This window comes from Crocodylus siamensis, chromosome 5 (genome assembly GCF_052110815.1).
Source record: "Crocodylus siamensis isolate JL-2025a chromosome 5, ASM5211081v1, whole genome shotgun sequence".
Lineage (NCBI taxonomy): Eukaryota > Metazoa > Chordata > Crocodylia > Crocodylidae > Crocodylus > Crocodylus siamensis.
Window position 1 is genome coordinate 63,673,750 of NC_143399.1, and position 16,584 is coordinate 63,690,333.

The 16,584-nt window shown below is 45.3% G+C and overlaps 1 protein-coding gene across 1 annotated transcript in view; it reads left to right on the plus strand.

Moving 5' to 3' along the window:
• LOC149864169 (complement factor H-like) overlaps positions 1–11,795 on the plus strand; it is a 49,828-nt gene extending 38,033 nt beyond the window's left edge. The window contains exons 12-15 of the mRNA XM_090048570.1: positions 2,195–2,371; positions 3,786–3,962; positions 9,289–9,471; positions 10,850–11,795. Of these exons, the coding sequence (XP_089904696.1) occupies positions 2,195–2,371; positions 3,786–3,962; positions 9,289–9,471; positions 10,850–11,049 (737 nt within the window). The 3' untranslated portion in view covers positions 11,050–11,795. The remainder of the gene's footprint in view (positions 1–2,194; positions 2,372–3,785; positions 3,963–9,288; positions 9,472–10,849) is intronic.
• Positions 11,796–16,584: the final 4,789 nt, after the last annotated feature.

The following is a 16,584-nucleotide window of genomic DNA, read 5'->3' on the forward strand; positions in this document are numbered from 1 at the left end:
ATAGTGAGAATAATAATCCAGCACTAATACATATTTTTCCTGCATGTATGAAAACGTCAATGCCCACTTGATACCACAGAGCTATCCATGGCCATCACGGGCTCTTTTCTTTGTGCTGATCTGTACTTTAGGCACATTGTACAAGCCTTTACAGCATCTGTGTCACTATTTCTGTTAGACCAATATAGAGCACCCCTTGGTCTCCTTTGGCATTTTTCAATGCCTAGATGCCCCCCATGTATTCTGTTTAACATGTGTTTCTTTAGCACTGCTGGAACAACAAGTCATGAGCCTTTGAACAAAATGTCATCCGCTACTGAAAGCTCTTTCTTAAACTGAGAGTAGGGGCTAGGTATGTTTTTCAGGCCACCCCACACAAATAACTGTTAATCACTTTTTGCAATGTCCTGAGCAGTAGCTTCTGCAATTAGTGCCCACATTTACTTGTGACAGAAATCATTCTTTTAATTTAACATGTAGTATGTCTGAGTCTGGAATCCTGTCATTTTCCATTTGTGTCATACGCCTGGACAATGTCTCTGCAATAAGCCATTTTTTTTTTTCTTCTGGTGTATACAGGCAAGAGGCCTGATCCTTTTTTAGTTTTTTGCGGAGCCTGCCTATCTCCCATGGCTGGGGGGAGAGCTGCTGGCAGCCCTGATCTGCGGGGAGCCTTGTCCTTCCCTCCACTGAGGTGGTGTCCCCTGGGGACACCTGAGTGGGCTGCTAGTGGGCAGATGCCACCGGGGGGCACTGCCACCATGGAGGGAAGGACTGGGGTCCTCCACAGATCAGGGCTGCTGGCAGTTCACCCTCCAGCTGTGGGAGAGATGGGTAGGCTCCACAAGGGGGAAGGGGGAAAAAAAAAAGGATCAGGCCCCGTACCGCCTTTTTTTTTTCTGCCAGAGCTTGCCTGTGTAAGCTGCCAGTGGGCCAAGTGGCCCTTAAGCTGGTGGTGGTGGTGGGGGCGGGCTTCCCTCCCTCTGCAGCAGCAGTGCCCCCTGCTTCTGCTAACTGTGCAGGTGCTGCCCCACCACACAGGCAACACCCACTGCACCAAACTTTCCCCATACCCGCATGCTAGAAACCTGCCAGGCACTGCTCCCTAGCAGACTCAGGGAAGAGTTCGATCCAGTGGGTGATGCCTGCCACACAGTTACCATCCCACCTGGGCAGCCTCCAGGAGGTGCCACTGATACAGAGGGAAGAACTGCCTCTCCCCTGCCACAGCTCAGGGGCCACTTGAAGCTTGCACAGGCAGGCTCTACCAAAAAAAAAAGTGGCAATTTTTTTTTTTTCTAGCAGATCCTCCCTGCTTCTTTTGTACCTCTGGGGTGAGCTGCCAGCAGGCCCTGAGCTGCAGGGGGCCTCAGTCCTTCCCTCCATGGCAGCAGTGCCGCCTTGGTGGCACCCACCCATTTGCAGCCCACCCTGGTGGTCCCAGAGGGCACTGCCACCCTGGAGGGAAAGACTGGGGCCCTTGCAGCTCAGGGGCCACTTGGCCCACTGGCAACTCACCCCGCTGTGGGAGGCACAGGCGGCCTCTGCGAGGGAAAAAAAGGATTTGTGACAATGACAGAAGCCCCTAAATTGAAACCATAGGCTTTTAATCATTGCAATTAAAAACCCACCATTTCAATTTAGGGGACTAAACTCCTGTCACATGTACAAGCAATCTTTAACCTACTGATCTGCTGCTTCCTCCTGCAGTGCCTGGGCAAATATACCAGTTTATACATAACTCCCCTGACTGAACTCCCTCTGTTCCCTTTAAGGGTGCTTTCAGTCCTCCTGGAGGGTGAGGTTAAAGTATTGGAGCCTCAAGAACTCCCTCTGCTGACTTTCCCCACTCCCATTCTGAAAACAGCAAGCACTGTAAGAGAGTTGTGGTCATTGCTCTGGGAACTTGGCTGCAGTCTCCCAGCCCACAGCTAGTTCCCTTACCCCCTGAAACAAACAGTGAACTTCTGTTTGGTCTGGGATAACATTGTAACTAAAAACACTTTGCAGAAAACATTCTGAGTTACAGCTGAGCTGCACTTCTGTCTGCACCCTAAGGGCCTTACCTCTTCTTTTTCTTCATTCCTTATATTTGGGTCATCATCTTTATATTATTTAAAGTGTTTTCTGAAATTATGGTGTTTCTTAGAATTATTGAATTACAGGCACATTCATGCACATTTTCTGTTTTCAGGCACGATGTGTGGAAGTCCACCCGTAGTTGCTAATGCCAGTGTTGTAGGAAAGAGGAACCAGAGGTATCAGACTGGTGAACGAGTACAGTATGCGTGTCAGGAATATTTTGAAATCATGCCGTCAAGTTACATAGTTTGTGCAAATGGAGAATGGTCACAACCTCCAGTTTGTAAAGGTAGAGTTTTGATTAGATGAGGATTAGTTTGTTAAAACTGCATTATATTTTTAAAGACAGAGGGCTATTAAGAAGAAATATTACAGCTAATTAGGGCCCTATTTCTGCATTTATTCACTAAAGGTTAAAAAAAAACCCAGAATTTTACAAATATTTAATATTTTGTAATATAGAATCATAGAATGCTAGAAAATTAGGGTTGGAAGGGACCTCAGGAGGTCACCTAGTCCAACTCCCTGCTCAAAGCAGGACAATCGCCCACTGGGTCATCCCAGCCAAGACTTTGTCTAGCCAGACCTTAAAACCCTTGAAGGATGGAGATTCCACAGCCTCTCTGGGTAATCTGTTCCAGTGCTTTATTACCCGTCTCATGATTGAGTTTTTTCCTAATATCTAACCTTAATTTCCTGTGCTGCAACTTGAGACCGTGTTTTAAATGTCTTCAGGACAGCAAGAGCAAATTCAAATATTTGGAAAGCTCAGATACAAAGATGAAAATGACTTATAACTAAAATATATACATAAGATCAGATACACAAGATAAATATAAATGAACTCTAGACCAGATTCTGGCATGTTTACATATGGATAGTACCTTTACTCTGAAAAGTCAATGAGATTTCTCATAGACGTAGTTAGATGTACACCTTGCTGGGGTCATTTGACCCCAGTACTCTTTCCTGCCATGGCAGGGGGTCGGACTAGATGATCTACTCAGGTCCCTTCCGACCCTAGAAACTATGATACTATGAAACTTGGATAATACTAATTGTAAAGTCATTGACTTTATTGCTGGGGTCGTTTGACCCCAGCATCCTTTCCTGTCATGGCAGGGGGTCAGACTAGATGATCTGCTTAAGTCCCTTCCGGCCCCACCAACTATAAACTATGACTTTTGACTGTATGGGATTATAAAGTAGAAGCATATGGCTTGTACTGTATTCAAAGAAGTGTATATACCATGCAAGTGGTAATGCTGATAGCTGCTGACAGATGGGGGAAGAAAAAAGCACACTTTACCAGAAGAGGTAGCACATTAATTTGACCTGGCTCCACAGCATCGGTATAGATCACATGCTTCAGCAGGACTTTATGGTGCCTGTATTTAATAGCTGATGCAATCAGCTATTAGATAAAAAAAGAAAAAAGCCCTGCTGAAATTCCCAATCCTATACAGATTTTGGGTGAGCCAGATTAAACTAATGTGATGCCGCTTCTGGGCATGCACTGGGCTCAGCACAGAGGTGCGCAAGTTTAAAGAAAAGTTCTGAGAGGTGTTTGATGTCTGTAAGCAGTCTGTGTCCTTTCTCTCACCTTGCCGAAAATATAAACGCTGATTAAATGAGGACATAGAAGGGAATTTTAATAAAGATTTTTCCTATCATTAGCTAAAACTCTCCATGTTTCTTTTCAGCTATGACATGTGGCCCTGCGCCAGTGATTGCAAATGGTGGGATTATGGGTTTTGGAAAGCAAAGATATTCTTTTGGTGAGAGAGTGCGCTACCGATGCCATGAAGGTCTGAGTCTTATCGGGCTACAGATAATAACTTGTAAGAATGGGATATGGTCACAACCACCAGCATGCAAAGGTATTTTTCCTTCATATTTATGTATAATCTAATACTTTTTAACATTTTCATCAATGATGTAGACATTGGTGTCAGAAGCAGGCTGGCCAAATTTGCCAATGACACCAAACTCTGGGGTAAAGCATCCACACCTGAAGACAGGAGGTAGATATCTTGACAGGCTCATGAAGTAGGCGGATGAGACCCTGATGGTGTTCAACACTGAAAAATCCAAGGGTCTCCATCTTAGGAGGAAAAACCTGCACCATGCTTATAGGCTACGCTGGTTAGCACTACAGATGAAAGGGACTTGGAAGTCATGACTGACCACAAGGTGAACATGAGTCTTCAATGTGATGCTGCAGCTAGTAAAGCGAGCAAAACGCTGGCGTGCACCCATAGATGCTTCGCAAACAGATCCTGGGATGTCATTCTCCCATTGTACTTGGCCTTGGTGAGGGTGCAGCTGGAGTACTGCGTCCAGTTTTGGGCTCCACAATTCAAAAAGGATGTGGAGAAGCTTGAGAGAGTGCAGAGTAGAGTCATGTGCATGATGAGAGGTCAGGAAAACAGACCTTCTGATGAGAGGCTGAGAGCAATGGGGCTATTCAGCCTGGAAAAGCGCAGGCTCAGGGGCGATCTGGTAGCCACCTATAAGTTTACCAGGATCTGGGGGAATGTCTGTTCACCAAAGCACCACAAGGAATGACGAGGTCGAACAGTTACAAACTCCACTGTGACCGATTCAAGCTGGACATAAGGAAGAACTTCTTCACTGTCCGAGCCCCCAAGGTTTGGAATAGACTGCCACCGGAGGCGGTTCAAGCACCCACTTTGAACGCTTTCAAGACACATTTGGATGTTTATCTTGCTGGGATCCTACGATCCCTGCTGACTTCCTGCCCCTGGGGCAGGGGGCTGGACTCAATGATCCTCCGGGGTCCCTTCCAGCCCGAATATCTATGAAATCTATGAAATAATAGTGAAGATATAGGCCATGTACAGGAGTTACATTTCTATCAGAAGAGACTGATCTCCTGGGAGAAATTTCCTGTGTACAAGTGTCCATTCAGTTTTTCATGGAGGAAACTTGCCCATCCATAACAAAGAACTCCCAAGTTGAGACCTTGCAAGAGCATTTCTCTCACTAGAATGAACACCTACATGCTTCTGCTTGAGTCGTCCTTAATTTGGGAGGAGTTGAACAGAAATTTCTTCTGTTCCTTCACCAGGCTGAAAGGACTTTGGTCTCAGGAGTAGAGGAGCTGTTTCCTTTCAGCTTAACCCCTGCAGATCAAGGGAGGACTCGAGCTTCTGCTGCCCTCTTCAAACCTTCCTGAGACCAGTTTGGGAAAGCTGCAGGATATTTTCCCACAGCTGGACTCCTCCTCCTTATAGGAAGTGACTCACCTCAAATTTGGTACAGATTGTACTTGGTGGCTTTCATAGGGGGCCATTTGGAAATGGGATTCTTCCCCTTCTGCATACAGGAGATTTGCAGAAGGATCTTGCCTTTTATGAGCTTGAGAGATATAGTAGCAGTGTAATGTTTCTTGATCTCTTTTGTTTGGCTATATTCTATCTCCCGTGTTTCTAAAAAGAAAATTTTGGGGATTTGTGAGAACAGTGATGGGGAAGCCAAAGAACATCTTTATCTAGGATTATAGCAGAGGGTGACTTCTTAAAAACCTTGATTATATAAACAGTAGAAACAAATAGTGAAAGTGAAAAGCTATGTGGCTTTCCCAGGAGCTGAGCATGAAACACTTGTAACTGACAAAATACACTGTGTCACCTGAGACTAAAACCTCCTTTCCATTGGGTTACATATGTAGGACTAGCTGTCTATCTTCCACCTTGAGGAGGGCATGCTTGATGGCCCAGCGTAAGACAAACTGTTCCACATTTTGTCACAAGGTCAAGTGTCCAAATTCAAATGTGACACATGCCTGCACCAGGAAGTGGAAGACTTGGAGGGTGTCAGTGGGCTTGGCCCTGTGAGCCAATTTCTGTCATTTTACTGATTCACAGAGAGTGACTTAACTAGTTAAGGTTGAGAACCTCTTTCTGTTTAAAGGCTGAATCTTCCAAGTGATCTATAATTAGCTCATTTACTGTTACATTGATCCATTTGTTTGGTGTCATGGAAGTGTAGGGTAGAATTAGTGATCCAAATGTGGGGTCAGTCATGCAAAGCATTCTTGATATCGACAAATTCTTCTTCAGACTTTTTCTTGTGTAAATCTAAGTATGAACTCATGGGACTTAAACCACTCTTTGGAAGGCATGCCAACAGTTAGCCACATAGCCTCCCCATGTACCAGTCTGATTTTTATCAGCTGCTCTGTTTTCTGCTCCCTGCTCTGTGATCCCTCCACAATCTTCTGCTCTGTTTTCTGCTCCCTGCCATTTGTCTCCTCCCTGATGTGCCACATGCCACACGCAGATGGGGACAGGGTATCAGGTCTGCCTCATATTCTCCCTCCTGCCCTTCTGGGGAGCCCTGTTCCCATTTCTCTGCTCTTTTTTCATAATATGGGAGTATTCTAAAGGTTAATACAACTTTAAATCTTTAAAAAACATTAACATTTGAAATTTAAAGATATGGTTTATGTCACACTTACATTGGGTGGAGGGGCTGGCTACAGTAGGCTGGTTATAGTCACAGAGCTGGAGGGCCTGGCTGAAATGAGGACAAGGAATATGGCTAGGGAAGTCGACGAGAAAGTAGCTCAAGGCCTAATTTAGAATGTAGGTTGGGCTCCCCAAGGAAGTGCACAGCAGCAAAGAACATCAGGCAATAAGCACCTTTGTTTTTACTCGCTTATACAGAGCATATGACTCAAGCACAGAAAGGAAGGGTGAGATGAAAATGTTGGAGTAGTTTTCCCTGTATAGGATCATAGGAAAGTAGGGCTGGAAGGGATCTCACAAGGTCATCTAGTCCAACCCTCTGCTCAGGGCAGAGTCATCCCTGACTAAACCATCCCAGACAAGTGTTTGTTTTGAAAGTTTTTCCAACGATGGAAATTCCACAACTTCTCTAACTAGTCTGTTCCAATACTTGACCATCCTCATCGTCAGGAAGTTCCTCCTAAATTTCCCCTGCTGCAGCTTGTGTCTGTTGTTCCTTGTCCTTTCTCCTGCAGCCACAGAAAAAATCCCATCTTCATCCTGTCTGTAATCATCATTCAAGTATTTGAAGACTGTTTTCAAATCCCCCCACAGTCTTCTCTTCTTCAGACTGAACAACACTGGTTTGTTCAGCCTTTCCTCAGTCTTGTCTCCCAGCCCTTGACCATTTTTTTGCTCTTTGTTAAACTCTTTCTAAACTGCCCATGTCCTTCTTGAAGTGTGGGGCCTATGAGGCTTCCCCAGTGCTGAACAGAGCAGAAGAATCAGTTCCCTTGATGTATTTATGTTTTCAGGCAAGGCTGTCCAACTTCTAAGCAGGTGTAGGCTGCATACCACATGGGCTATATCAGCTGTATCAGCATGCGCCACAGGCCACATATATCATGTGCATGCCCCACACTGCACTCTGATGCATGGGAACGCCAGTCCCCTAGGCTCATAGGTCATGGACTCCTTTACTGCATTACACCATGGGAAGGGACAAGAAGCCAGAGAAGGGACGGGGAGCCCAGAAACCCATGCTGCTCCTGCAGCCAGTGATGAGGGTAGCAGTGGCTGTGCAGGAGCCTGGGGATTACAAACTAACTCCTCATAGGCCCTATGCAGCCTGTGGGCCACCAGCTGGACATCCCTGTTTTAGGGAATAGTGAGCTAGAGACTGCAAAAGAAGAAACACACACCAGTCTTTCTTGCATGGTTAAAGTTACTGTACCCAACATGGAATGAAATGGTTAAGATTTTGGGCTATACACTGTCTTATGTCCCTTACCACCTATCTCAGCCACGGTGCAGTTCACACATTTAAAAATATGACTATTATCCTCATAACGAAGTGGACAAAAGAGTGGAGGAGCACCTGGCCATCACATATGAACTGTTTAGCCTAGTGGAGAGAGAACTAGTATAGGAGAACTGTATTCTATGCCTGGCTCTGTTGCTAGCCTGCAGGGTCACCTTGGGTAAGTTAAGTCCCTAAACTCCTCCAATTGTGAAGAGGGTAAATGATGTACAGTGCTATATACAAGCTGAATATTACTACATAGCAAAGTGAACATCTCTTCTGCAAACCACCTGGAACTCAACTCAAACTCATTTGGCTCCACAGTCCAGATCTAGAACACAATAAAAGATATCAGATTTTGCCAAAGAACTTGGCAATTCATATAACAAGCATTTATCGTCCTTGTAAGAACACTGAATATACTTACTAAGAAATCTTTATTACTACAGTTAGCATGGCCTTTTGTTTTCTTGTGACCTTCCAGGGTATTAAGTTCAGTGACATTCACACTTCTGAAATCCAAAAACAAATATGTAAGGTACATGCCAGTGCAATTTGAGTTCTGTCGTCTATGAGCAGTGATCCAACACATACATGAACACAGTTCTTACCAAGACAACATTTGTTCCAAATTTACCCATCCCTAAACTCACAGATCAGTCAAACCATCTCACGGCTGACAGTCCCCTGGCAAGAAGTCCCCCACACCTGCTATTGACATAACCTACAAAAAGTCAGCATTGAAACAAAGTATATGGGATCTTTCTAAGCATATTTTCACTTCTTTAAGCACACAGGTGGGAAGGCTCTAGTCAAAGCATTACCAAGTCACCACAGCTAATTCCTCCCATTCCTCCTCCCCAATTCTGTACAGCTCTATAGTAAGTGCAGGTGGGATGTTTGTAGGTAATTCCAAGTCTTTAAGCAGCACCAGGGAGATGAGTTAAATTTGCATTGGTTTGTATCTTGACTCTTCATGTCTTCTTTGTTCTGCCCTCCCAGCAAGGAATTAAGGTTCACCGGAGGGGTCTGTTAGAATGGGCCTAAGCAATCACTGGGTTACTTTAACAACATAATAACAAAACAGTTTATTATCATCAGTGAAAAGCTAACTTGAGTAAAAACAGGGCAAAATTGCAGGTAATGTGAAAAGCCAGATCATTCGGTCTGGTTTCACAGAGCAGAGTAGATTTACACTGCTCTGCTGTAACATCCGTGAATTAAAAGTATTTGAGTAATTATTATATTACCACAATTAATAATATTACCACAATTTATTTTTATTAGGAGATGGGCATAGAGTTGGACACTGTTGGGCTAGGGTGTTGTTTGAAGACAGATCAAAATGATATCTGATATGATATCTGAACATTTAAGCTGTTGTTAACTACCTCTTCATGGATCTATATCCTTTCCAATACTTTCTTTCAGAGGCTTCTGGAAAATGTGGAACTCCTCCTCCTATTGATAATGGAGATATCACTTCTTTTCTGTTGAAAGAATATGAATCAGATTCTCAAGTAGAATACAGATGTCAACATTTCTATGTAATGAAGGGAAATAACATTCTTACATGCGTCTTAGGCCAGTGGACAGACCCGCCGGTTTGTTTAGGTAATTATGATTTTTTTTCTCATGACAGGAGTTTCAAACATTATATCACTTATGTAGGAGTTTGGTTGTGCTAGGCTGTAGTTATGCTAAGCTATATTAAACTTTGGTGTTGAAAAGCAGTCTGGGAGAAAGGGGGGCTCATGACTACTGGAAGTTAGCAATGCATAGGGGGTACACACGGGTGCATGTGCTGATTGGCTGCTGCCACTGCTGCCTGCGACATCTGCAGGCAGTCACCACCCACCACCCCACCTTGCCAGCGACACCACCAGTGGCATCTGCAAGTGGACACTGATCACTGGTTGGCACTCGCTGCCCCGCTGCTGACACCACTGTGGCCGCCTGCAGGCAGTCCCCGCTTGCCGCCACCATGCCCCCACTGCCGCCCCTGCCGCTTGCAGGTGGTCGCCGTCCCCCCGCAACCTTGGGAAGCATGAGGTGTTTATTCTGCTAGATGACCCGCTAAGAAAGTAAAAATAAATAAAAACACACTAATAAGCATAAAGACACTGAAGGGGGTATGAAAACAGCAGCTAAACATTTGAGGACAAATATAAAAAGCAAAAGAGCTCACTAAAGAAACAAAATAAGAACCAAAATGCAGGTGCATAACTTTGGCAAACAAAACAAGTAGAGATGACCATCTTGACAGAGAGAGAGATAAGAACTGGTATGAGACAGGGGGTCTGCAAATATAAACACAGGGGTTGGGAGACCTCAGAGAACATGAATAACATATGGTATTCTCTACTTGTCAAGGACAAGATTCACTGAGTTGGGCTGACTATTATTTAGACCAACTGGTATACTGTCCAGGGACAATAAAACTTTCTAAGCTTTTACCACTGAACACGTACCTGAGTTGTGCTTTCTATGTCACCGTTGGCATCCAGAAGACAACTTACTAACGTCAGACTTCTAAAATACACAGACTCCATCAGCCTGTATATTAAAAGCAACAGCAACCAGATACCACCCAAAAAAACCCATATCAACTAAAAAAAAAGTTTTTTAACCTTTCTGAATTAAAAAAGTAAATAAATAAATTGGTATGGTATGAAGGTACAGAGAGGACTTAGTGAAGAAAAAATTACTATACCAACCATCTTATACCTCCTAATAATGAAACTGAATAAGTGTACTCAAAATACCCTGCCTTTCTTAATTAATACCTTATTGGGTAAGGTTTGTTTAGTTTATTAAAGAAGTGGTCAAATGTAATGATGTCACTAGACATTTCTATAAGAACAAAGGAAAATGTTGTATGCAACTATGTAAAACATCAGGGGACAGGGTTTCTCTGAATTATGTGGTTAGAAATGTGTTTCACAATGGCAGACCTACATATAAACAAATGAATTACATTTCCTTTTTCCAGAGCCCTGTTCCGTAGCTGAAGAAGAGATGAAGAAAAACAATATTGTGCTGAGTGAAGAAAAGAAATTGTATGTTTTAGCTGAAGAAGCTATTGAATTTGAATGTAAAACTGGATACAAGAGGGATCCAACATCTCCTGCACTTAAAGCACACTGTTTGGAGGGAAAATTACAATATCCTAGATGTAAAATAGACAAGTGATATCCAGTTTAGCCACAATATTGTTAAGACATACACTCAAATTGGTTTATTTGGTGTTTCCACCGAAGAAGTCCAGACTATAGAGACATTAAGTGTATGATGCAATGACTGTACAGAAGAAACGCAATATCTGCTGGAATCCAGAGTGAGAGATCTTCTGCATGGCAATCCAGAATATCTCAAGACATACATTGTGTCAAAAAGCAGATAGGGAAAATTATATGGGAAACAGACTGAAAAGGGTATAAATTCCTGCTCTAGAAGGTCACCTTAGACCACCCCCTGCCAATGTTAACAATACAGCATAAAAGCTTGGTAAAATATAGTAATATGAATTAAATCAAAGTGTTTTTTGGTCCAGATGAAAAGGTTTTTAAAAAGGTAAAATTGATTGAATTGCTTTCAGGGTTAACTTTGTACTATTACGTTTTCTGGATTGTGTTGCCATCTGCTTTTCAATAAAAGTTTAATAGAACCCAACTCCAAGGACCAGATCTTTGGCCCTAGCTATTGTCCCTTTATACCACTCTAGTGATCAAAGGGATAAAGATTCCCTCCTGGCCTTTCCTGTGCTTGTCCACAAGGCTACCCGGGGGCGAGGGTAGTGATTCTCCACTGATTCTCAGGGCCCTGTTGTATTTGAACTAGGTACAAGTTACAGCAGGCTGTGATATCAGTAATTTATGCGGGAGTCATTTGATTCCTTAAATTACCCCAAGGTTTGAAGGAGGTGCAAGGGAACTTCAAGGCCTTTCTCTCCTGTATATCTGGGGATGATGCCCCAAGTGTACATTTTCAAGCATAAAAGCAAATTCTCTTTCTGTTACAGAGCCATCATTTGCTGCATGTTCTGTGTAACAGCTTCACAAATATTACAGGAATAAGTGTATTTTTTCTCTCTATCTTTATTCAACAGGCTCTTGAACAGAACAAAAGACCCATCTCAAAACTATTTTAACCAGTATCTAATAAGCAAAGCCATTAATCAATTATTTGTAGCATTCATACAGTCATAAAGAAATAGGACTGGAAGGGACCTCAAGAGGTCATGTAGTCCAATCCCATGCCTGAGGCAGGATCATCCGTATCCAAACCATGCCATACAACCATAATCTAACTCTACATAAAACTATCTTCAACCCTGACACAACACAGACCTAACACCCTAACCTGCCACTGGTAAAGCACGGGAACCACAGCAGCCAATGTCCTGCTTCTATGAAATGTTGTCAATATACATGCTCAAGAAGCCCCATGCTCTTTCTGTTTTTGTCAGGATTTTTACCTGGGTTATAATAGACGTTTCTTGGTTTACCCAACTGCTTATTCCTCATGTTGTTTTCTTATACAATTTTTAAGCAAAGCAGAGTATGCCAGTCAATTAGAACAAAACTTGAATTGGACATATGGAGTCAGTCTTCTGATGGGGTAATTTAATTAAATTAAGTTTAAGTCACGGCACTTCACACTGCCCAAGGATCTAACCTCTTTGTGACATTTGCTTTCTTATTTCCAAAATAATGTTTTATGAGTCATGACAAATCACTACCTAGATGCCTGTAAAAAGCAAACCTACAAGGAGCAGTCATTCTCTTCAGGTTTGGAATTACATTTAGATCATAAGCAAGTCCCAGATAAGACATCAGATACAGAACCCGGGGCTAAAAAAGAACACAGTAGCTCCACAGCAGGCCTGCCTACCTTCAAGAAGCCCCTAGTATCTACCAGTATTAAATTAAAATGTCGCCCAGCCAGGCCTTTTTTCAGAGAGCTGGCCTAAAGGTATAGTTACACCTCACAATTAGTATGTGCTGACTTTAAAGACTGTTAGTTGGTGTTAAAGTTAGCACATGCTGTGAGCATTGTCACATTCAGTTACTACCGTCTGTGACCTGCCCTTCTCTGACCTGTGATTAGAGGTTCTGGTGAGAAGCGGGGTGGCAAGGAGCCACACTGACTCTCTGCCTGCTCTCTGTGGCAGTGTGAGTCTTATGAACATGCCTTGGCCCAGTTCTGAACCCCACCCAGGAAGCCCACATTGGGCCTGCCAGCCCCTTCTCACTCATAATGGGTCCTCGCTGGTCAGGATCAGCTTCATTTCGTGCCCCACCACCCAAATCATTCCTGCTGCCCCCTACCACTGCCCCAAATTGGGCCTGCCACCCTAGATTGCTGATGGCACTGTCCCAGGGAAGCATACTGTTGCTGCTGTGTGGGCTGGCATCAGCGCAGAGAGAGTTGGCAGTGGCATCAACAGGTACGTGGGCAGGCAGGTTCCCTTTCCCTGAGAGATAGGAACAGGAGTAAGCTGAGAGTGATGTGGGCTGAGAGGAGCCCCAAGGGCAGGGGGGTATCCTGCAGGGGTCAGAATGAGAGCCCTGAGGGATAGGGGAGCAGGGAAGGTGCCCTATGGGCAGGGTTCCCTGGGGAGGGGAGGGGAGGGGAGAAGGATTTTTACCTTTAGAGTGGGTGGGTTCCCCCACTGTCACTCTGGGGGGAAGAAAAACTTCCACCTGGGAATGGCTGGGAGCTGCGCCTCCTGGGTTGGCTCCTGGATGCCCTTGGCCACAGCTGAGAACAGCCACAGCATGGGGTGAGCAGTGGAGGAGGGGCTGCCCTTGACTGTGTGGGGCTCTGGAGAGCCCAGGAGCACATGGGGAACTTGCTGTTGCCCCTGGGCAGCATCCAGAGGTTCATGTTGTATTGGGCTGCCTGTGCAACACCCCACACCACCCCTGCAGCCCGGCAGCTCCCCTCCTCCCTGTGGCAGAAAGCCACCTTGGTTTCTCCCCAAATTCTCTGCCCTGTGACAATGAGATTAAGATGGGCCCATCACAGAGGATTCACACCTCAGCCTGTCTCTTTAGGTAACTTGAGCTGGCTGTGTGGCGGGTGTTCCTGCATTGAGCAGCCCACCTCCCTGCGCCCTGTCATGGAAATTTCTTGAGTATGTGCTGCCAGTACAGAAGAGGTTAAACTGACATGCGCGGTTTGAAGCTGTGAGTGGAAATTTCCAAGGCTCACCCAGTCCTTGCCCCCTGGGTGACCTGCGGAGCTGTCAATCATTGTTGACCTACTTTCCCCACAGACGCATGCTCAGATTGTGTCAGCTCCTGACTGAGAGCATGCTCAGTCAGAACCTGACATGAGGTAATCGGACTAGAAATTTCTCTGCGGAGAGCACGCTGATTGGCTACCAAATTGATATAAAAGTTCTGTGAGCCCCTCCCTCGGGGGGAGATTGCGTGGACTAGAAACAGAGGCTGCTGCTGCAGGGACTGTTCTCTGAGTCAGGCTTCAGGGCCTATTGATCTCCTCCTTCGGTGGCTTCATATTGTTCATTGTATTGCGGTTTTGACTACGTTCATCTGGCTCCTGACTTACCTTTTGAACTGATTAACGGCTTATGATTTTGGATCACCCTCTGGACTTTGTTTAACCCGGTTCTGGATCATCAACCTCGGCTTTCTTCACCAACTACGACTCTGCTCATCCCTCCAACTGACGTCTCTGCTGCTTCAACTTCTGGCTCCTGACCTCGGCTTTCGTATACGACCACCCGATTCGTCCATTGCTGTGGACTGGCGTCACGCGGTTCATCATCACCGTGTTACAGTTCGTTTTGTTGTTTGTAATCCCCATTTATGAGCTGTTGACCAGCCCTGGGACTAGGTCTTCGGACTGAACCTCGTGGGCCAACAGACCCCTTTGTTGTTAATTGTTTGTTTGTGTTTCAAAACTGTAACTGAAGACCTTTCTGCCTACGCCTGAAGCGTAAGTCAAATAAATTCACCTGTTTTTCTCAACCCGCTCCGAGACCCTAACTCCAGACTCTACGCCGCTAATCCCACCTGTCCGTATCTAATTGCCACCCCGGCCCACCGTGACCTTGGGGCCCGATCCTTCGGTTTTCCCCGACACGCCCGACCACCTTCCAGGCTCCGAATGCCTCCCTGGGGTGCCTTATGTCTGGCCGACCCCCTTCCCGGAGCACAATCACTAACCTGGGGGTAACGTAGCTGCCACCACCCCAAGAATGGACTCACTCTCGGCCCTGAGTCCTTGGGGAAACACAGGCCTAATGTCCTACAGGTACTCGACCCAGTACAGGCACTTGGGGCACTTCCCCAAGTCAGGGGGCAAAAGTAGAGTCTCCCTTAGTCTGCAGACCTAAGGGGGTCTCTTAGGCATAATTTAGACCCACCCCTCAATAAGTCTCCCACACCGGTCACAAAGGGGGACTTTATTGATTACAGGGGTAGGGTGAAAATAGGGTACAAGATTGAGCAATATCCTAGAAATCCTAAAGAGCAAGCAGTCTGGCTGAGGTAGCCTTTTGATCACGCATCTGAGTTACTGCCAGCTAGATATCTAATCAGATCTCAAGTAGCTTACTCCCAAGCATCTTCCAAAGCTGGTGAAGTTTCCCCTCTGGAGGCAGGCAGTTCCTTGCTCATGAGTTTTGGGGGAGAAAGCCAGTTTCAGATGGGCATGCTCCTCTGAGTCCCCCACATGGCTGTTGCCCCCTCCTCCTGGGCAGTCCTAACTTATATAGCCCCTGTGACCTCATTCACCTGGTCCAGTGGAGGCCAGCTCCGGTTGGCTGTCCGCCAACCAATTTGAAATACATCACCAGTTACCGGGCAGATTCCAGCCCACCAGGTAGATGCCCCTCACCCAGGTAGCCGATACCAGATACCAGTCACATAGGCAGAGGGAGCAGGTTTTCCCCCTCCCTCAAGAATGCAGCCAGCTCAAGTTACCTAAAGAGACAAGCTGAGGCGTGAATCCTCTGTGATGGGCTCATCTTAATCTCATTGTCACAGGGCAGAGAATTTGTGGAGAAACCAAGGTGGCTTTCTGCCACACTCCCTTCCCTGCTTGGCTCCCATTCTCCCCTTCCTCCTGTAGCCCAGCAGCTCCCTCCCCACTCACCAGCTGCTGCTCCACTGTCCAGGCTGTCGCTGCGGAGAGGTTGGAAGGGTATCAGGGTCCAGGAGCACAGCTAGTCTACCTGAGAGCTGTGGCCTTTGCGATACTGGAGGACAGTGAATTGGTTGTTTGATATCCCCTGAACAATTAGAAGTTAGGCAAAGTTGAGCTAGTTAGCACCAGCTCAAGGAAAATCGTCTCTTCAAATGGTGGAACTTTAAGGTTGCCTAGTGGGAATTAGCACTAGTAACAAGTATGAATCTGTGATCCTACAGGCTTTAAGTGACCTTAACAAAGTGTAATTGTAATTTCTAATGTCACCCTAATAAATGTACTAGCTTCCCTCCTTTCAAGTTCTACTTCTAATGTCTAAAACAGACCACTTGTGCAAGTGAAGTAGGCTGGGTCAAAAGGGACCACTCCAGTTTTGTAATCTTTTTTTTTGTTGTGGTCATTCCGTCACATAGAATATTAATATTAATATAAATATTCAGGACATTATTTTGAGACTAAAGAAGAAAATGGGGAATGCTCCAGTAGAGGGGATTCCAGGGAGGGGGATGGGAGGAGAGGCAGGAAATGCTTTAGCTGTTATAACAAAAT